This window comes from Nicotiana tabacum, chromosome 5, assembly GCF_000715075.1.
Source record: "Nicotiana tabacum cultivar K326 chromosome 5, ASM71507v2, whole genome shotgun sequence".
Taxonomy (NCBI): domain Eukaryota; kingdom Viridiplantae; phylum Streptophyta; class Magnoliopsida; order Solanales; family Solanaceae; genus Nicotiana; species Nicotiana tabacum.
The window spans coordinates 106454177-106476316 of NC_134084.1; the positions used below are offsets into that span (position 1 = coordinate 106454177).

The following is a 22140-nucleotide window of genomic DNA, read 5'->3' on the forward strand; positions in this document are numbered from 1 at the left end:
ATTATTACACGTACCGCCAAAATAAGGCAAAAGCAAAGAAAAAGAACAAATATTAACCATTCAATTATTATGGATGATAGAGTGTATATGTGTGGTGAAATTAAACAAGTATCCTTTTAGATTTCATATTTCTTTTTTGTTGTTGTTTTGGCTGATCGCATACAATTGTTGAAACTATTAATAAACCTTTAATTATTTCTTCAAAAAATTAATATTTTACAAGAAATTTGTATTTTTCCAGACAAAGATTTCCATTTGTAGCAAGCAAACACACTTGTCGCCCTGAGCCGATCTGATTTGGGCCGCTAGCTTTTGGCAGTTTCCCTTGAAATATCTCCAAACGGTTACTTGCTGCCACGTTTTTATTACAGCAAACAGCTCGAAGTGAAGAGTAGAGTAGTAAAACGCTAAGAGTTGAGGAGAGCAGAAAATGGGCAACTCTCAATCGTCTTCCACGAATCCGCGATTTGCTTTAGCTAAGAGGTGGCAGTTTCTCTATAACACTACAACTGGTTACACACTTGCATATTTTTGATCAATTTAAACTCAGAACGGAATTGATATTCTTTTGTAGAGCGTTCACCGAGAAGAAACTGGAAGACCTGAAATCGATCTTCGATTCGCTAGCTGCACAATCTCAAAGCAATGGAAATTACATTTCTCCTTCTGTTTTCAAGGTGCTTCCTGTCAATTTCATGTCTCGTCTGTTAAATTTTCAGTTTTTTACAATTGAATCATGAATTGGATATTTATGCATGTATAGGGTTATATTGGAGTTGAAGGGTCGTTGGGGGATAGAATGTTCTATTTGGTCACTCAGAAACGTAAGGATCAAAAACTTACATTTGAAGACCTTGTGATTGCTAAAGTGAGTATTTTACATCTTATTCCTTTTTTCTTATTGCTTTTATGTGATACAAGTTCCTTTTTAGTTTGTCCTAATTTTACCCTTAAGGACATGACTTAATTATACCTACTTGATATAAAAGTTTGTTCTTTTACTAGGAGAGTGAAAAGGAAAAGGCACCATCACTCATTTAAGAGACAATTGCTTGGACCTGTGACCTAAAATATACAATGCAAAAAACCCAATTTTCCTTCACATATCCATGACTTTTCGCGTACGAGCTTAAGTGTACTTTTCCTCCTCATTACTGTAACATGTCATAGTTGTTTTAATAATAGGACAAACGACTTTCATAATTTGCCCTTCACTCTGAAAGAGTTGCAACATGTTGAACATTATTGACTACTAATAACCTCAATATTGTTACATCGTAATGGAAAACGAGTACATTTAAATTTTATGAAAACTACATACGAATTTTTTCCCATATGCTCGGGAAGTATATCTAGTTCCAAGTCCGGATGAAAAAGAGGGTTGTGTTAGGTTGATGATCAGTGTAAAAAATTATCAATTGCGATGAATCCTTTATCCTCATGGTAATGTTCTCCCTTAGCATGCACTACATTGGCATTAAGGAGTATAAGCAAGGATTCTCATATCATGCACGGGTATGAGTGAAGAAATTAGTTCCATCGGAGTGGGTGGATATGATGCTAGATAAGAAGGATTCCCCATCATACTGAATGAATAGATTAAATATGTTATTCCAAGATAGTGAATTTCAAATTGGTAGAGGTATATAGGCTGATTGACATGGAAGTCAAAGAATCTTTTTTGTTAGGTACGGAGAAGTAAATGAAATTAATGTCTATCTTAAAGAGGAGAAGAACTAATATTGCGTGTCTATAAGAGACTTGGTTCGAAGGAAGAAAGGTTAGAGAGATTGACCAACAAGCTAAATAAGTTGTGGTATTACGGCTTGTGGGATCGATAAAAGTACGTGCGGGATGGAAATAATGTTGAACTGGGACCTAAAGATAAAGTTTTAGAAGTAAAGAGAATTGGTGATTGGTTTATCTTGTTATGATTAGTGAGGGAAAGAAAACAAAAGATATCATTAGTGCGAAATAGAATTAGATGAGAAAACTAAAACTAAAGTTTGAGAAGATATGGATCCATTGGTACATGGAATTCTAGGTGACTGATAAATGTTTATAGGAGGAGACTGGAATGGATATGTGGGTAGATATGTGACAACGCTTGCCGACTACATAACACGTATTATGATAAAAGCAATGGAGAAGGGAAGGTTTTAGAGTTTTGCATTAGCTTATTATCTAGTTTTAGGCTTTTAGCTAATACCTAATTTAAGGAAAGAGAAGAACAATTGATATTTAAGAGAGGAGGCAACCATAGCCAAAGAAACTTTATTCTTACTAAAAGAAGCGGCAAGTCCATGATAAAGCACGACAAGGTTATCTTATAAATAAATAGAAAAGGACAGCAAAGTTATGCAAGGAGAACACCTAAACCATCCAAAATAGTCCCGTGGTCTTGCATGTAAAACAAAAGAATGGAGCAAAAAAGGAGAAGAGTAATATGGAACCAGATTTTAATGATGAGCACTAGAAGACTCAACCCACAAAATATTCGTGAACAAGCTATTGGAGGATGGAGAATGGGACTTAAAAGTTGAAGCAATATCTACAGATGGAAATGCAACTTACATGTTTACTGCATTTGAGTGCAAATTCCATTTTTATAAGATTGCATTCCACGCTAGCTCGGATAGAAGCCCCAAAAGAATGCAAAATGATAAACAGGGAAGAGATGTTGAGACTGTCTCCATGCATTGTGAGCCATAGGCAGCTCCAACTGCAGTCCCTATACTCAGGGTAGTAATTACTGTAGCATGATCTTCAGTGGATAAGCTTAATGGCTGAGCTAATTTAGGACCGAGCTAAAAGGGATGAAGAGATTTTTTAGCACAAGACTTAAGACTTAATCAACTGTCAGTGTTTCTGCTTTCTTGTGTCCGTAATACCCCTAAAACGACCAGAATAACCCTCTACCGTGTTATCTTTTACTTCTGAAATTTGAGGTCTCTCCGGAAATTCATGCCTTCTCCTTGTGTGCCGTTTCAAGTTTTCTATCGGCATATTGATGTTCTCCTCCTGGACATCCAGAGTGAAGAACATAGTTGTAGAGAACGGTGTTATATTTGCAAACTGTAATTCATTCAGATAACCATTACCCTTTAATCCTTTACTGCATAAATGTGGACATGCATCTGTCTATCGGTGAAGTGAGGATCACTCTGTCTCTACCTGTGAAGCTTCTATTGCGAGTAACACATGAAAAATACGAACTCATGATGTATGCTTCCACTTTTTATATTGCAGGGAACCTATGAAAAGGGGACAAACGATGATATTGAAGAGTTTATCTATCAGTTGTTAGATGTCTTTGATGATGGCATTGTTGGAAGGTAGAACAATAAGCGCTGACAAAAGGGCTATATATAGTTTGGTCCCTCCAGATAGTTTTTTACATATAACTATGCTCAACTTTCTAAATGTATTAATTATCTATCAATTCATGGGTTAAAATAAAAGTCCAAACTAACTTTATAATGGAACAGACAACTCTACCAGCTCAAACTTCATATTTACGAAAACAAAGGGCTCAAACTTCATATTTACGAAAACAAAGGGCAAAGGTTCTCACTGTAGGTTGGTTGACGGCATAGAGTGCTGTCTAGTGTGGTGTGGCGATCAGGTTTTGGGTAAAAGGGCGGGCTAGAGATATTTGAAGATTTATGTGCTAAACTCCAGTTGTTTTTAGTGAGAATGCTCTCCTAAAAGTACTAGGACTAAGGTGGTACACTTGCCATTAATTTGGATTAAAAATCAACTTTTGCTTTGCCCCATAGGACTAAGGTGGTACTCTATTTTGAATGCAATTATTTTGTTTTCCAATTTAAGTGTTAACCCTTTTCTACAGGAAAATAACTGCTTTGTGCAGTTGAGATAATTTGTGCTCTGTTTTGGCTGATTTGAGGCCGTTCTTTTTCCTTCCACCACTAGGAGGGCCTGGGATTAATTATACATTCATTTTATGGCCTTCTTCATGTTGAATTGAGTTGTGGTATTCTCTCTATTAATATTATGCTTAGTTTTATTTTTCCTCGCGAATAATTTCATTACCTTCTTTTTATTACCTTCTCGAGCAAGATCGCGTCCTTCATTACGAGCTTGTACACATGCTTCTAGAGCTACTCGATTAGCTACGTCACCTGGCGCATTACCCCAAAGATGTCCTAAAGTTTCTCCACCGAACTGTAGTATGGAATCATCCTCAAAGTTCTCAGTCAGAGCAGGCATATGCCAATCGTGAATACCTCCTGAAGCCCAGTGTTGCGAAGAACGTGAAGCGAGGAAAAGCGACAAGCCCTTTACCGCTTAAAGCGAAGCGCTCGTTTTTTTGAAGTGAAACGGAATTTTAAAAAAAAATATTAAAATAAATACTGCATAGACAACACATGTAACTGTAAGCAAATGTTCAATACTTCAATGTAAAAACTAAAGAGTAGCATCAATTAAAGCGCAAAATGAGCATCCTATTCTTCTACAAGATTGTAAACAAGAACTGAAGGGGAAGAATGAGCATTTCGCTGCAATTTATCACTGAAACAGTGAAAAAAAATGAAGAAGAAGAGGAGAGTGAGAAAAATAAGAACTAGAGGGGAAAAAAACTTTCGCCAGCATTTCGATGCTATTTGGACACGGAAACAATGAAAGGAAAAGAAGGAGGAGGAGTAAGATATCACATACCTGGGACCAAACTTGATGATCTTGAAGTTGAAAAGTGTAGAAAACTTAAACCCTAGGTCGCCTCTGTTGTTGTTGTTCTTGTTGCTGCTGCTAGATGGTCTTTTAAAAAAAAAGAGCTTTTTTAATTAATTAACGTTGGCAGCCCAGTTATAAAGAGAAGCGCTCGCTTCTGTCGCTCTGTTCGCTTCCTCGCTTCTCGCTTTTTCAGGGGAAGCGATCACTTTAGTATACCTGATATGCTTTAGATCAAAGAAGCGCCAGATGGTCCGCTTCGCATGGCTTCTCGCTTTAAGCGAGGAAGCGGTCGCTTTTAACAACACTGCTGAAGCCACAGGTAGAACACCTGGTAAATGGGCTAGGGTTATGAACTTATAATCTGATGATCGAGTCGATTCCATGATTATAAATTCATTCCATACCAAACCAGGCCGGAATAGGGTTATATTCATTCTCATTATGAGAACGGGTCGTTCGGGCGTATCTAAATAGATACTATGTTTACATATGGATCCCTACATCATTACATTCCATTTTTTTCGCCTTTGCTCCATCTTTCCGGAGCGCACTAACGCCCTCTATGGAAAGAGGGGATGATATGTGGCGTGGTATACCTGATCGTTTAGTCAACAAGAAGTAGGAGACCAAACGAATGTTTCACGCTATTGCGTGAAAGAATTCCTACTAAACTAAAGAAACAAATGAAGCATCGGGTCTTGGAGAAGAATAAGATCACAGAGCACAGCAAACCTCTAAACCATGTGCGCGTGATTTCTTGCCTATCATGGATCCCATTAATATGGTAGGTGTTAGATATAGATATGTAGTTGTCCCACATTGGAATAGGTGTAGTATGCCCTTTGTATAGAGTAACTATAAATTAGCACATCTTGTATTGCATTAGACACACAATATCAATATATCATATTTTCTCCCGTGCCTTCTCACATGGTATCAAAGCAATCGTGAGAGATTTATCGCTGTGCATAAATTCCAGCGACTCCGGGAAGGAAAATCAGTTGACCGGAAGCCTTTTTCCGGCAGGTCTGCCGCAAGTAAAAAAAGCCACTTTTCGTCAGTGTTGCCACCACGAAGTAGATCGATCTCCGGCGACCAACCCATAAAAAAAAATCTCCGTCAGAATACCCTCCACGCGCCGCCACTCGCCACCGGAAGAAAATTTTCCGGCGAAGTTCCGACGTCTCGTGGGCCACCTTCCGGCCATTTTTTGGCGACGACTCTTCAGGACAAATTGTTCCCCTTGCAATTCCGAGCCTACCCATCCAGGTTACACCAAATTCCGACAACTTTTATATTTTTCCGGCGTGAATAGTGATTTCAAAAGTGGACTTCCGGCCATTTTTTGAAAACGTTTCTTCAGAACAGTTGGGTCGTCTGGTAATTCCGATCTTGCCCCTACTGTTTTTATTTCATTCCGACCACTTCGAATTTTCCCGGCAGCTACAGTACTATTCCGACTACTACAGTAATATTCCGACAGCTACAGTATTTCCTTATTCTGTTTCACTGTTCCTTACTCTGTTTCAACGGATTACATTTGATTATTTCTCTAATATGGTAATAATTTGCAACGATATCTTTGGGAATTGATGCTTTTGGGTGTAAAAACATGAGTTCTGGAAGCTTTAGTGTTATGATTACTTCGGAACCTTTAATGGGAGGTTCAAACTACTTAGCTTGGGTTTCATCTGTCGAGTTGTGGTGTAAAGGTCAAGGTGTTCAAGATCATCTAATTAAACAGTCTAGCGAAGGAGATGAAAAGGCGATAGCGTTTTGGGCAAAGATTGATGCTCAATTATGTAGCATCTTGTGGCGTTCTATTGATTCCAAGTTGATGCCTTTGTTTCGGCCATTCCAGACATGTTATTTGGTTTGGACAAAGGCTCGTACCTTATACACTAATGACATATCTCGCTTCTATGATGTGATATCACGGATGACAAACTTAAAGAAGCAAGAATTAGATATGTCTACTTACTTGGGTCAAGTACAAGCAGTCATGGAGGAATTTGAGACATTAATGCCAGTTTCTGCTAGTGTGGCAAAACAATAAGAGCATCGACAAAAGATGTTTCTAGTTCTTACACTCGCTGGACTTCCTAATGATCTTGATTCAGTGCGGACCAGATTTTGGCTAGTCCGACTGTTCCCACAGTTGATGAATTATTCTCTCGATTGCTCTGCCTTGCTGCAGCACGAAGTCACTCAGTGATCTCATCACAAATACTTGATTCCTTTGTTCTCGCACCGCAGACAGTGGATGTTCGGGCATCTCAAACTATGGAGAACAGACGAGGAGGAGGTCGTTTTGGAAGATCTAGACCCAAGTGTTCTTATTGTCACAAACTTGGACACACTCGTGAAATGTGCTATTCCTTACATGGTCGTCCACCCAAAAATGCTTACGTTGCTCAGACCGAGACTACAGGTAACCAAGGTTTTTCTGTATCTAAAGAAGAATATAATGAGCTCCTTCAGTATCGAGCAAGTAAGCAGTCATCTCCACAAGTAGCCTCAGTTGCCCAGCCTGATACTCCTGTTGCTGGTAATTCTTTTGCTTGTGTTTCCCAGTCTAGTACTCTTGGACCATGGGTCATGGACTCAGGCGCTTCTGATCACATCTCTGGTAATAAATCACTTTTGTCGAATATTGTATATTCACAGTCTCTTCCCACTGTTACTTTAGCCAATGTATGTCAAATTAAGGCACAAGGAGTTGGACAAGCTAACCCATTATCTTCTATCACCCTAGATTCCGTTCTTTATGTCCCTGGTTGTCCTTTTAGTCTTGCATTTGTTAGTCGCTTGACTCGTGCCCTCCATTGTGGTATATATTTTACTGATGATTTTTTATTATGCAGGACCACAGTACGGGACAGACAATTGGTACAGGACGTGAATCAGAAGGTCTTTACTACCTTAATTCACTCAGTCCTTCCACAACATGTCTAGTTACCGATCCTTCAGACCTAATCCACTGTCGTTTAGGACATCCAAGTTTATCCAAACTTCAGAAGATGGTGCCTAGTTTATCCAGTTTGTCTACATTAGATTGTGAGTCGTGTCAGCTTGGGAAACATACCCGAGCTTCCTTTCCGCGTAGTGTTGAGAGTCATGCAGAGTCTGTTTTCTCCTTAGTTCATTCTGATATATGGGGTCCTAGTAGAGTCAGTTCAACCTTGGTATTTCGTTATTTTGTTAGTTTCATTAATGATTACTCAAGATGTACTTGGCTTTTCTTAATGAAAGATCGTTCTGAGTTATTCTCTATATTCCAGAGTTTTTGTGCTGAAATAAAAAATCAATTTGGTGTCTCTATTCGCATTTTTCGCAGTGATAAATGATAATGCCTTAGAATATGTATCTTCTCAGTTTCAGCAGTTTATGACTTCTCATGGAATTATTCATCAGACATCTTGTCCTTATACCCCTCAGCAAAATGGGGTTGCAGAGAGAAAGAATAGGCACCTTATTGAGACTGCTCGCACACTTCTAATTGAATCTCGTGTCCCGTTGCGTTTTTGGGGCGATGCAGTTCTCACAGCTTGTTATTTGATTAATATGATGCCTTCATCTCCCATCAAGGATCAGATTCCGCATTCAGTATTGTTTCCCCAGTCAGCCTTATACCCTCTTCCACCTCTTGTTTTTGGGAGCACATGTTTTGTTCATAACTTAGCCCTGGGAAAGATAAGTTAGCTCCTCGTGCTCTCAAGTGTGTCTTCCTTGGCTATTCTCATGTTCAGAAGGGATATCGTTGTTATTCACCTGATCTTCGTAGGTACCTTATGTTAGCTGACGTCACATTTTTTGAGTCTAAACCTTTCTTTGCTTCTGCTGACCACCATGATATATATGAGGTCTTACCTATACCGACCTTTGAGGAGTTTGCTATAGCTCCTCCTCCACCTTCGAACACAGAGGTTTCACCTATACTAACCATTGAGGAGTCTAGTGTTGTTCCTCCTAGTTCCCCATTCACAGGAACACCACTCTTGACCTATCATCGTTGTCTGCGCGCTACATCAGGCCCAACTGGTTCTCGTCCTGCACCTGACCCTGCTCCTACTGCGGACCCTGCTCCTAGTACACCGATTGCATTTCGAAAAGGTATACTGACCACACTTAACCCTAATCCTCATTATGTCGGTTTGAGCTATTATCGTCTGTCATCTCCCCATTATGCTTTTATATCTTCTTTGTCCTCGGTTTCCATCCCTAAGTCTACAGGTGAAGCGTTGTCTCATCCAGGATGGCGACAGGCTATGAGTGACGAGATGTCTGCTTTACATACAAGTGGTACTTGGGAGCTTGTTCCTCTTCCTTCAGGTAAATCTACTGTTGGTTGTCGTTGGATTTATGCAGTCAAAGTTGGTCCCGATGGCCAGATTGATCGACTTAAGGCCTGTCTTGTTGCCAAAGGATATACTCAGGTATTTGGGCTTGATTACAGTGATACCTTCTCTTCTGTGGCTAAAGTGGCATCAGTCCGCCTTTTTCTATCCATGGCTGTAGTTCGTCATTGGCCCCTCTATCAGCTGGACATTAAGAATGCCTTTCTTCACGGTGATCTTGAGGATGAGGTTTATATGGAGCAACCACCTGGTTTTGTTGCTCAGGGGGAGTCTCGTGGCCTTGTATGTCGCTTGCGTCGGTCACTTTATGGTTTTAAGCAGTCTCCTCGAGCCTGGTTTGGTAAGTTCAGCACGGTTATCCAGGAGTTTGGCATGACTCGTATTGAAACTGATCACTCTGTGTTTTATCGGCACTCTGCTTCAAGTCTATGTATTTATCTGGTAGTCTATGTTAATGATATTGTTATTACTGGCAACAAAACCACTTGGTTTTGTTGCTCAGGGGGAGTCTCGTGGCCTTTTATGTCGCTTGCGTCGGTCACTTTATGGTCTTAAGCAGTCTTCTCGAGCCTGGTTTGGTAAGTTCAGCACGGTTATCCAGGAGTTTGGCATGACTCGTAGTGAAACTGATCACTCTGTGTTTTATCAGCACTCTGCTTCAAGTCTATGTATTTATCTGGTAGTCTATGTTGATGATATTGTTATTACTGGCAATGATCAGGATGATATTACTAATCTGAAGAAGCATCTCTTCTAGGATTTTCAAACTAAGGATCTAGGCAGATTCAAGTACTTTCTAGGTATTGAGGTTGCTCAATCTAGCTCAGGTATTGTTATTTCTCAAAGGAAATATGCTTTAGACATTCTTGAGGAGACATGGATGATAGGTTGCAGATCTGTTGACACTCCGATGGATCCGAACTCTAAACTTCTACCAGGACAGGGGGAGCCGCTTAGCGATCCTGCAAGCTATAGGCGGCTGGTTGGTAAATTAAATTATCTCACAGTGACTAGACCCGACATTTCTTATCCGGTGAGTGTTGTTAGTCAGTTTATGAATTCTCCCTGTGATAGTCATTGGGATGAAGTCGTCCGCATTATCCGGTATATAAAATCGGCTCCAGGCAAAGGATTACTGTTTGAGGATCGAGGTCATGAGCAGATCGTTGGGTACTCAGATGCTGATTGGGCAGGATCACCTTCTGATAGACGTTCTACTTCTGGATATTGTGTTTTAGTAGGAGGAAATTTGGTGTCCTGGAAAAGCAAGAAACATAATGTAGTTGCTCAGTCTAGCGTAGAAGCAGAATATCGAGCAATGACTATGGCAACATGTGAACTATTCTGGACCAAACAATTGCTCAAGGAGTTCAAATTTGGTGAAATCAGTCAGATGGAACTTGTGTGCGATAATCAAGCTGCCCTTCATATTGCATCAAATCCGGTGTTTCATGAGAGAACTAAACACATTGAGATTGATTGTCACTTCGTAAGAGAGAAGATACTTTCAGGAGATATTACTACGAAGTTTGTGAGGTCGAATGATCAACTTGCAGATATTTTCACCAAGTCCCTCATCGGTCCTCGTTTGGTTATATATGTAACAAGCTCGGTACATATGATTTGTATGCTCCGGCTTGAGGGGGAGTGTTAGATATAGATATGTAGTTGTCCCACATTGGAATAGGTGTAGTATGCCCTTTGTATAGAGTAGCTATAAATTAGCACATCTTGTATTGCATTAGACACACAATATCAATATATCATATTTTCTCCCGTGCCTTCTCACATGGTATCAGAGCAATCGTGAGAGATTTATCGCTGTGCATAAATTCCAGCGACTCCGGGAAGGAAAATCAGTTGACCGGAAGCCTTAGTTTATGCGACTGGGGGAGGGGGAGGGGGGAGGGATGATTAAACATATGACAGGGGTACCCGATATTGTAATCATCATTGATCAGCACGAAGAATGTACGGTTTTGCCCTTTCCCGTGGAAGATCAAGTTGGTGAGCCGTGTGATGGAAACCTTCCCGCAAGGGCTGGGCTCTTATTGACAGACATAAGAAGTGGGATTAAGAATTGGGGAAGAGGAGCTCTACTCATTCCTTTCCCGCGGAAGATCAAGTTGGTGAGCCGTGTGATGGAAACCTTCCCGCAAGGGCTGGGCTCTTATTGACAGACATAAGAAGTGGGATTAAGAATTGGGGAAGAGGAGCTCTACTCATTCCTTCATTACGACGGTTGTGAACGTGCCGTGCAGAAATGCAATTAGAGTAGGAAAGTTAGCCAAGTTCTCCTGTCATCCAGCAATCCTGATCTATTTGAAAATTGCTAGTGTTATCAATATCTCTATGATTCGGTGAGACCTAATGAGCCCATTGATTTACCTATCTAGCTGAAGGAATGAAAGCATTAGAGTCTTGATCCCCTGCTTAACCTGAAATGAAACCTCAAGCCAGGGAAAGATTGACCATCGGGTTCATTTTCGAGTCAGGACAGAAAGAGGCCAAGATTCACTACTCGATAGAAAAGGGGACGACGCAAAATAATACCCGGGGCGGCAGATTCGATTAATCGAAATTCAGATATTAATAATTTTTTTCAATTAAGGTGTTTTAGTTTTAACATTGATTCGAAAGCTGTAATTTGACATCTCACTATCTCTTGGGTTACTTTTGAAATGTTAATTATGAGAAGATGATCATTATCAAGATGCTAAAGTAACAGAGAGGAGAGGTCTTAGTAAAAGAATGATTGATCAGAATTCCTAAATATGTTGTCAATGAAGACCAAGCAAATGTTAAATAGAACTGGCAAGCAAAATGAAAATCTCGAAAAAGATTGTGGTGTAAGCCTCTCGAGGAAATAGGAATTTCGGGCTTGTATTTCATTATTAAAAACTAATGAGGAAGTTGGTATTGTCACAATCATTCGTATGTATGTACATATTTTACTTGACCCAACATGTGTTATGCGATACACGACTTCTTTTTCTTCCGTTATCTTGGTTTATGCAAAGTTCTCCATAGTCAACAGATTATTAGACTTTGTAAAAATGTTTCTTCTAGTCATCCTCGACCATCCTGTTTCTTTTCCTCCCGTAATACTATCACTTTTGTTCTATGTTGCTCAGACTCTTTACTTTCGGTGCCGCACCCATGTCGACACGGCGTGGGCGTGGGATACGCAACAGATTTAATCATCCGGTTTTGGGTACTTTAACCAAAATCGGCGAAGAAATTTTGGAAAAGATACAATAATTTCTGAGATAAAAACAAAAGCCAAGTGAAATTGAAGAAAATGGAGTACCTTTTATATAGAAATTTCTATATCAGTCATTTTCCTTTTATCTCCTTCTTGGATTCTCCTCTTGATCAATAGGTTTTCCTTGTAGAAATATCTTGTGACTTGTAAGTTTTCTAATGTTTCATAATTTAGGCATATTTTTTAACTCTATTTTAAGATATTTGAATTATTTTTAGCCGAAACCTGCACCCGTAATCAGTATTCCCGAATTTTAAATTTAGATGGTGAAGGATCCGACCTCTAGATCCGCACCCGTATTCGACACCCGCACCGGGCAACTTAGCTCTTTTTAATAGGTGCATACCTATTTTGTATAGCCTCCTACTCCCCCTAGGTATTCCTCTTCTGTAAGCTTCACATTGATTGATCCTCCCAACCCCTCTCTTGGGCTATCTTTCGCAGGTAGTTCTCCCTAAAATGATGCCAGCAAAGAATTACAACTAAATGTGTTTTGCAAACTTTAACTATTTTGCCTTGAAATCCTTGTGACACACTTGATACAAACTTAGCCATCAGGTTAGTTGCGGAGTCAAGTGATGCTGGTTGTCCTTGACATTGCTACCTTTCCTCTTTAATAGTCAAGTAAAATAATTACAAGAAGAGAGGACAAGCAGAGCATTACACTCCGTGAGATGCTAATATTTAAGTTCAGAATGAGGCAACCATGCTGCACCTGCTTTTGGCTGGATAGGGTCGTGATGTTTGTTAACCAGACTTGAAATATCTGGGATTGGACCCTTTTCGTTAAAACTTATCCCTTCTTTTTTGAGGTGGAAGTGACATAAACATAAATTTTATTTCTGAAGAATGGATCTCCATTGAGAAAAACAAGAGGAGAACGAGGACGTTCCTGCATTATTGTTCAAGATAGATAGCATAAACTTGCGGTGTTTATTGATAATTAAGTAGTATGTGAATACAGTTGTTGAATCAAATGGGGCTGACCATACCTTTGGCCCTTTGGGAAATTTCCAATAGTCTCTTTCTGCAAAATAATATTCTATGATGGAAGAGAAATGGTTTCTTCTTTGATTGCTTCTATGGTCTTGAAGCCCTCCTTGTAATCGGAAAGAGCATATCATCTGGCATTAGAAGATGGATTTGTTTCCTTTATTCCAATAGTTGTCAGATGAAAGGTTCATTTTTTCCAGAATCTCTTTTTTTCTTATATGGAACAGATATATGTTGAATGAGAAGTTTTTTCTTCAGTTTATGAGCTTGACTACCTAAACTTGGATGTCAAATAGATTCATTGAGGCTCTCGTAAAATAACCCCTGCCTAGTCCGGTTTTAAACATTTAACTTTTAATTATCATTAAACATAGTTCTAGATCCTCTTCTTTTTCTTTTTTTCTTTATATAGATATCCGTACTATTGAACACCAAAACGAGAAAGATAAAAGAAAACCCTGCAGTATTATTTCTCCTTTATGGTGGTAAATACATCTCTGGGATCAATTTGCAGATCCGATCTTGAAGCTGTCTTGACTGCAGTACTCAGAAATATATCTTCTCATGAGAGCCATCAATCTGAACCTAGTTCAGAGAGGGAAGTTCTCGACATTTTCCTCAATGCTGCAAATTTAACAACGGATGATAAACAATGTGCTGAAAGTTATATTTCTTTCGAGGAATTTAGAAGTTGGTGTGCCCGTCTTCCATCAGTAAGGAAGTTTCTCAGAAGTCTGTTGTCTCCACGTGATTCAGGTTTCTGCTTTACAGTCATCTTGTGTTTTTCTAATTTGTATTTCCACATTTTTTCTTGTTATTTGTCGTTTCTCTAAGAGGAATATGTTTCTACATATTGTATATTGCTTACCGGGTGAATTTCTGTGGGCTTAAATGTTAGCTTTTCTATTTATTTTCCACTTCTTCTATATTCTCTGAAACTTCTATGACAACTATGCATGATACTGGCCTTTGCATGTAATAGACATTACTTATTTTTTCTCTGAAATTTCTATGTTATTATGCATAATTCTAGAGTTCTGTTAAATATGCAGAGTCCTGCGACTGGTGTAGTTGCTGTTATGGGGAATCTCATAACAGTTTAGCTTTTCAGTCCGCCACATTTGGATGATAGGAATAGTGTTTGATCTTGGGGAATGAGGGAAATACACGAGGGTGATGGTCAATGAAATAAAGAATTGGGTAATGCTTGTTTCAATGTTATTTTCTTACTCTCAGAAAAATCATTTCTGTATAGGAAGTGGTGTTAAGATTATTCCTAGAGCAGAGTCAAGGACAAGTTCATCGCCATGCTTCCCTAAGCTTGTGAAGGAGTCCTCAAATATGTCCTGTTCCTTTGTATCCATATACCAGGGGCGAAAACTTTATGGCGTCACCTGGTTCAAAAAGGGTTTGACGCCCTTACCTTTTCACAGAATAGAACTCTATAGTATTTTTGAGGGTTGTGCATTGCAAAGTTAAGGGAGGAGGACATATCCAGTCAGAACCATTTTCTTGCGCGTTGTCATGTTATCTTTTTTCCCCTTATAAAGTACTTTGTCGTGTTTTCTTTTACCATGTGTATTTGAGTTTCGCATAGCATAGCTGCTCTTAAATCCAGATGAAGGAGGAGGTTGCAGTAGGCTGGCTGCCAATGTAAAAATTGTCTGTAACTATGTTGAATCCTCTGAAACTTGGATATAGAGGAAACAAGTATGCTGGAGTAGTATGGAGTCAGCTGATTAAAAAATTTATCACAGTTTTTCTCAAGCTGAAATTGAAAAATCTTCAATCATGTAAATGAAAGATTAAGTTCAGTTTGAACATATTTTTTCATCATGTATCTCTCTGATAGTTTAATGATACTCTGCTTATTTTGAGTATTGCTTCCTTACACATACAGGATGCTAGTGTGGCATGGATATACAACCCTCCTCCCTCCCCCACACAGCATATGTGAAATCACATTATTTTCTCAAACTTAAATTGAAAAATCTTCATGAAATGAAATGAAAGAGCAATTTTAGTTTGAGGATTTTCTTCGTCATAATAACACTTCTTGCTAGCTTTATGCAGCTTTCCAGTATAATAGGTATAAACCTAATTCTTTACTTATAACCGCTCTAGAATATTGTCAGTTACACATATCAGTTTGTGTATGGAAATCTTGTTGTTTGTATTCATAATTGTCATTCCACTTCCCCATCCCCACGCCCACAAAAGGGGAAAAAACACGGTAAAATATTTTCACAGTTGCAAAAACGTAGTCAAGCTAGGTGGTATGCAGTGATTACTAATCTATTAGTATTTCTTTTGCAGGCTCTGAGGTTCCTGTGCTAATCCACCTGGAGAATATTGATCCTGCTGTGCTATTGTTAAGAAAGGAATATGCTTGGCATATAGGGGGGGCCCTCCCACAAGATGAGCTGCATGAATGGAGACTTTTGTATCACAGTACAGTACATGGTCTAAGTTTCAATACATTCCTGGGGAACATTTCGTGAGTGGCGTCTTGCTAGCTTAGAAATGATTTTCTTATTTGAGGATTAACTATCAATATCTTTGATCTCATTAAGATCTTTAATTGGTTATAGTTACACTAAAAGATTTTTTGGTAGTCATCTTGTTTCCATCATTATTTTGGGCTTGACAGAAAAAATTTCTCAGCTTATCAGATCACTGAATATGCTTATAGTATTATCTTTCAGTTTATCCTAACTTCCACTTGCACAACTTGCTAAATAGATGCCATTTTATTTTTTTATATCAGTTGCGAAGTTAACCTACATATTGTTAGTACAATGGACTTTGAAATATCAAGTAGTATAACATGCATTTCTCCAATGGATTCCAGGCAAAGCTAACTGCATTTCGTAACTATAGAAGCTTCCCTAAGGTATCCGCCAGTTGCATTGATAATGAGTGGAGTAAGTGTTATACTATTCATGATCCAGCCTCTAAGAAGCTACGACGTTTATTTAAGGTGGTGATAGGGCATTGCATAATTCTCATTGTCCACACCACTCTCCCTTTGAGATCCATCACCCTCGTCCCTACTCTGTTGTGGGTGGAGTTTTCCCTACTCGGACCTAACTTGCTGGCATTTCATTTCTGCATCCTCTCCATGGGCATTTAGTCTCGATAAGTTTCAAGAATCACTGAATATCTTCGTAAACTTGCATAAACAGAGTCTCAAACCCAAATCAAGAAACTAAGAAGTTGTATATAACCCAACTAGAGGAATCCAAGGATGATTCGAGAATTGGTTGTTGAATACGTGGAATGGCTATTGACAACCACAAAGAGATGTTATGTGCATGAACCCTATCACAGGATTCACAACATACCATCTTAGCCTTGATTCTTCTAGCAGCTAAATGATAAATTTTGGGCGCATACTGATGCATAAATGCCATCACTCTTTCCTCTCATTTTTATGTCTGGTTGCTGTAGTATCATTCTTTGAGCCAAGTGTTAAACTCTTTTATCCAAGTATTAACTCCCAACTTGGACTGCAGAAATGACAAAGGACCAACTTTATTGATAATAAAAGATAAGGAAGGTTATATTTATGGAGGTTATGCTTCTCAACCATGGGAGAAGCATGCTGATTTTTATGGGGACATGAAGTCTTTCCTCTTCCAGCTATACCCGAAGGCATCAGTTTACCGTCCTACTGGAGCGAACACTAATTTACAGTGGGTAAGCTTCTGAACCTTTTGAAAAAATTGATATTATTCAACTTTATCCATATTAGCTGTCAAAAGAAATAATGGATTCACTTGGTATCATTGGAGAAGGCCTCCTCTTGTTCAAAACTTCAAAGTTCTCCAACTCTTAAATTTTTTTCCTATTATCCAGTGGGCTCTTCATTTCTCAAGTTGCAACTCGTTGCTACTGGTTATTACCTATTGCCCCCATCTGACTGTTTGACCATCAGTCACCAGGATCCTTGACGTATCTTGGATTTTGAAGCTGGAGGTTTATCATTCTTCTTTTGCGTTCTGAGACTTGGGCAGAGACAAAAATGTATCAATATTTTTGCAAGTTCTCTCAGTGCAGTAGTATACATACTTTTTTTCTTATTAAGGTAGTGTCCAAGCCAACCGCGTGCACCTCGACTATGGGTATGGGTAAAATCTGCCCACCAAGACTTAGGCAGATGAGAAGAAGTCACCTAGCGTTTTTGCCTACGCTAGGATTGAACCTGAGATTTCGTGGTTCAACTTCCACTTCATAACTACTAGCCCGCACCCTTGGGTGCTGAGAATACATACCATCTATTCATAGTTATGTGAGAATACTGTGTATGAAATACATGTCTTGCATCCATTAGTTTGGTGTAAACACTAGGTGGTTGTAGGTTTTTATCAAGTAGTTTATGTGCTCTCCTGAAATACCTAAATGCCCTACTTCTGGAATTGTTCACGCAGAGGAATAGCTTTTAATATATCTCCTGCCTCACAACATTGTACAGCAATCTGGGAAATGTACACTTGACAAAAAATTTGCTCCATCAGTGTTGCTTGCTTTCATTGCATGAGTGGTTTGAGCTTCAAATTGGATTTCCATTTTGATTATTGTTCACATAGTTGGAACATTAGAATTTTCAGAGTTTAATTTTCCAGGTTCATGTGAATTCCTTGAGCCTGGATATTTATATGTTGAAACAATAACTGCTTGCAAACTGGAATTTATTTATCGACTATTGTATTGCTAATATGTTTAAGCTCTTATCTTTCGGCAGTGTGCTATAAATTTTAGTTCTGAGAGCATCCCCAATGGCATTGGTTTTGGAGGACGAGTGCACCACTTCGGCTTGTTCATCTCAGCTAACTTTGACCAAGGGCATACTTTCACATGCACTACCTTTGGCAGTCCTAGCTTATCAAAGACCCCCCAGATCTTCCCAGAAGTGATAGAATGCTGGGGAGTTGCAACAAAAAGAGTTCAAGACGGTAATCATGATCGACTTAAAGGTACTGTATTAGACAGATTTAAAGAGGACCGCCATATGCTTAACATGGTTGGACTTGCCAATTCAAGTCAGTGATGTGCCTGCGTCCCCTCATACTTATTTGAACGAGGCACTTGTTACTTCTGCTCAATTAGCATGGTTTGGCTTGCGTATTCGAGAGTTTATCATCTTGCATGTAGTTTAATTATGTATTGTGTTATTACTATGAAGTAAGTAGAAAATTGATAGATGTGTTATCTTGTGAAGTAAAACATCATGTGTTATTTAATATCATCTCGAATGTAACACTCTTCTTCAGGTGCTTCCGGCAGAATTTGTAACAAAGGAACAAATTCATTTGATATCATACATGTATTTCTACGTCCAAATATGTGTACTAAAGAATGATATTTTCTGGGGAAGTTTTGGTAACTTCAAAGATTTTTCATTCGACAAATGACATCCAACTTTTAGGACAAATGACATGGAAAGATAAATGTGCGTCCTATCAATTATAGGGTAAGTAAAAGCAATTCTTATCCAATTGGCTATAAATCTATGATCGGGCATACATAAGAAAGCGCAGGATATCTAGCTTATGTTGAAGAATCTGCACAAAGCTTCCACATCCGTATCCAAATGTGCTTATCACTGCTCAAAGAAAGAAAGCATGTAACATGGAGGAAAATGGTAGCAATGTACTATTAAAGGATATGTCTTATTATATTTGAGTTCATCTCAACATATAGCACAGAGATGCGGACCTATGCTATAGGTAGAGAAGTCACCGGCACAGGTAAAGTTCGACAAAAATTCTATGTATATATATGTAATTAAAAATGTATGTCATTAGAAAATAGTGATATATTAGTAGCCGACACTCTATATACTAAGCAAATTTTGGTTGAATAAAAAAGTAAATTCTATAATACTTCGACAAGCAATCTGTAATAGGAACTTAGCGAAACAATTAAAGTTCTATTTACATGAAATTGGACGGAAATGCACAACATCTCAATTGAAGTATATGTTGCATTACCCACGAAGTTCAATACACTAAGTTGGTTAAAAAAACACTCAAATTTCAAACCACAATCAGATAGTAACATCCAAGTCTAGAATATAACAAAACGCACTTCTTCTCATAACACCAAAAAGAAACAACACAAAGCCATCTAAACAAATAAAGCTACAGACCGGTTATCAATACCCACCACGTCTACCACCAAATCCACCACGTCCACCGAACCCAACAGGCGCAGCCATAGCCACGGGCTGTTCTTCCTTAAGCACAACACCAGGTAGTTCACTCATACCCAAAGAAGCAAGCAAGTCAATAGTTTCCTTATCAACTTCAATTCTATCAGTTTGAATAGCAGATTCATCAGGTACAAAGTCCATACGACGTTCTCTTTCTTCTTCTTGTAACTTGAGAGAAATTCCTCTTACTGGACCCTTTTGGATCCGCTTCATTAAATGAGTGGAGAATCCAGCAATTTTGTTGCGGAGACGCTTTGATGGGATGATGGCTACTTCTTCGAGAATCTTCTTATTTGTGTGGAAATCTAAGGTCATTTTTGAGTAGTAACGTTCGATGACTTGGCGTGAAGATTTCTTCACTGTCTTCGTACGAACACGCCCCATGGCTGATTTCTGGTGCGGTGAAGTTGGGGGTTTGGGGAGGGGGTAAAGAGGGGCTAGAGTGTAATACGCAGGAAGAGGAGAAACTAGGGTTAAAGATTGTAGTAGGGCTTAAATATATACAGTAGATCAATTTTTGGGAAGCTACTAAATTACGAAGATGGTGTTGGCCACGTTTTGTGCATTTTTGGGCTTTGAGGAGCATTTGCTCAAATGGCATCTTTTTAGAGGTCACTATTTAAATCCTGTCCCATGAACTAAATTTGTCTGCCCAAATTTGTTTTTGGTTATTTTTAATTCAATGAACTGATGTTTACAGAATTTAAAGAGTGATCTCAAAGGATGCCATATGGTACAAATAATCTATTTCTGAGCATAATTTTTGTATAGGGTAAAATCGGTAAATATTAAATACTCGTATAATAGCACGATACATGGAATCGGAGACAAACAGAAAGCGATATAGGTGAAAACCAAGACGGGGGGCAGCAGCTTCGGATGGCACCGGGAAACCCCCGAAAGGAATATTGCCAATAAAGACAAACGAATGCCTGCTATCTGATAGCATTCAATGAGGAATATTCTGCAGTATTAAATACACAGTCCGTTATAGAGAATTTTGGCATTCATAGCCTGCTGTTACACATTCTTTAATGACCCCAATAATTGTCATTTAAGATGGACTTGATCCCAGGACCTTATTCCCAAGGTGCAACTATAAATAGCGATTTCAACAACCATTGTAAGGACAGGAAATTTTTGACAAACTTATGTTAAACATTATTCTAAGCTCAATAACACTTTATTTCTCGTCTATTGCTTATTATTACCTTCGGAAGCTCTGCTCCCGAAGCCAAGCTATCTGCTGTCTTATCTCGATTTCAACGCTAAGTCTTGTATTTTTATTTAATTTATTTATCATTTTGGGATCAAATCGATTCGCTTGTCTATAAATCATGCTATAAATTCAACTGTACCATTTTACGGGTAAACAGTTTGGCGCCCACCGTGAGGCTTAGACAGTTGCGTAATTGAGTTGATCCTTGCATCTATTACTAATCTGTTTGATTCTTTGTTTCATAGCGAAAAATCGTAAGAAAATGGAAGATAACGATGTCAACATTACACACAACGTTGAGGCACAAGGAAATACGCCTCGACACGAAGATTCGATCGGTGATACCCGCAACGAGGAAGATGTAGCCACGCAGGTCCATAGCGGGCAATATCCACGACATGTTCGAGAGGCAACTCTTGATGATGCTGAAGACGAGCACGTTGTGGAAATGGTGAGAATCCTGAGGGAACAACAAAAGGCTATTATGGGCCATCTTTCGCGACAAGATCAAGTCATGACAGAGTTGAAGCAAGTGTTGTCGGGTGCTTCCAACAACGCGAATGGAAGAGGTCCGATTCCTCTCGGAGCTCCCGCAAACCAAACAACACAAATGGTTGATAACAACACCCCGAGGGGTGAAGTCGGCTTCGACGAGGCCGGGGGGAACGACAGCGGATCTGGTAACAATAATGGGAATGATCCCTTTAAAACGTAACTCATGCGGTTTATGAGGGAAATAAATGCCCGAATAGATCAAATCTCGGGCGCACCGCTAATGTTGAAAGGGCTAGACTCAAAGAAGTACACCTAGTTGCCGTTCAAACCAAGTGCGATACCATAGTTAATCCCGAAGCGGTTCAGAATTCCAGACGTGCCAAAATATGATGGGACTTCGGATCCTCAGGAGCACATTACCACCTACACAATGTCGGTGAAAGAAAACGACTTAGCTCCGCACGAGATTGAGTCAGTCTTGCTGAAGAAGTTCGGGGAGACCCTCACAAAGGGGGACCTGACATGGTATTCGCTTCTATCCGAGCACTCAATAAATTCCTTCGAGATGCTCGCGGATTCTTTTATTAAGGCCCATGTAGGGTCCATGAAGGTATAGGCCCGAAAGGCGGACATATTCAGAATTGCTCAAGGAGAGTCCGAACTGCTGCAAGAGTTTGTGATCATATTTCAGAAGGAAAGGATGTTGCTACCGGTCGTGCCGGATGAATGGGCAGCTGAGGCATTTACTAAAAGGCTGAATCCGAGGAGTTCTGACATTTCCCGGAAATTGAAAGAAAGTCTATTCGAGTTCCAGGCGACAACATGGGCAGGTGTCCACAATCGCTACGAATCAAAAATAAGAATAGAGATGACTAGCTCGGTTTTCCGGCATCAACCAAGG

At 39.3% G+C, this 22140-nt stretch overlaps 2 protein-coding genes across 2 annotated transcripts; one reads left to right on the forward strand and one right to left on the reverse strand.

Moving 5' to 3' along the window:
• The first annotated feature begins 161 nt into the window (after positions 1-161).
• Positions 162-18654, forward strand: LOC107784438 (uncharacterized). The gene is made up of 8 exons (XM_016605571.2): positions 162-483; positions 575-677; positions 764-868; positions 3250-3335; positions 13826-14067; positions 15628-15808; positions 16827-17010; positions 18056-18654. The coding sequence occupies exons 1-8, from the start codon at positions 431-433 to the stop codon at positions 18359-18361; spliced, it is 1260 nt and encodes a 419-aa protein (XP_016461057.1). The 5' UTR covers positions 162-430; the 3' UTR covers positions 18362-18654.
• Positions 18655-19279: 625 nt separating this feature from the next.
• LOC107784437 (small ribosomal subunit protein eS17-like) lies at positions 19280-20111 on the reverse strand. Its single transcript, XM_016605570.2, has one exon. It carries the CDS (start codon positions 19907-19909, stop codon positions 19469-19471), a length of 441 nt encoding a protein of 146 aa, XP_016461056.2. The 5' UTR covers positions 19910-20111; the 3' UTR covers positions 19280-19468.
• Between the last annotated feature and the right edge of the window lie 2029 nt (positions 20112-22140).

What these genes read in the sequence shown, in the direction of transcription:
- LOC107784438 (XM_016605571.2), top strand. Translation starts at nt 431, where the DNA reads ATGGGCAACTCTCAATCGTCTTCCACGAATCCGCGATTTGCTTTAGCT. An exon ending in TTTCTCCTTCTGTTTTCAAG is followed by an intron (nt 678 to 763) that starts GTGCTTCCTGTC and finishes ATGCATGTATAG; the next exon opens with GGTTATATTGGAGTTGAAGG. An exon ending in CGAACACTAATTTACAGTGG is followed by an intron (nt 17,011 to 18,055) that starts GTAAGCTTCTGA and finishes ATCTTTCGGCAG; the next exon opens with TGTGCTATAAATTTTAGTTC.
- LOC107784437 (XM_016605570.2), bottom strand. Translation starts at nt 19,909, where the DNA reads ATGGGGCGTGTTCGTACGAAGACAGTGAAGAAATCTTCACGCCAAGTC.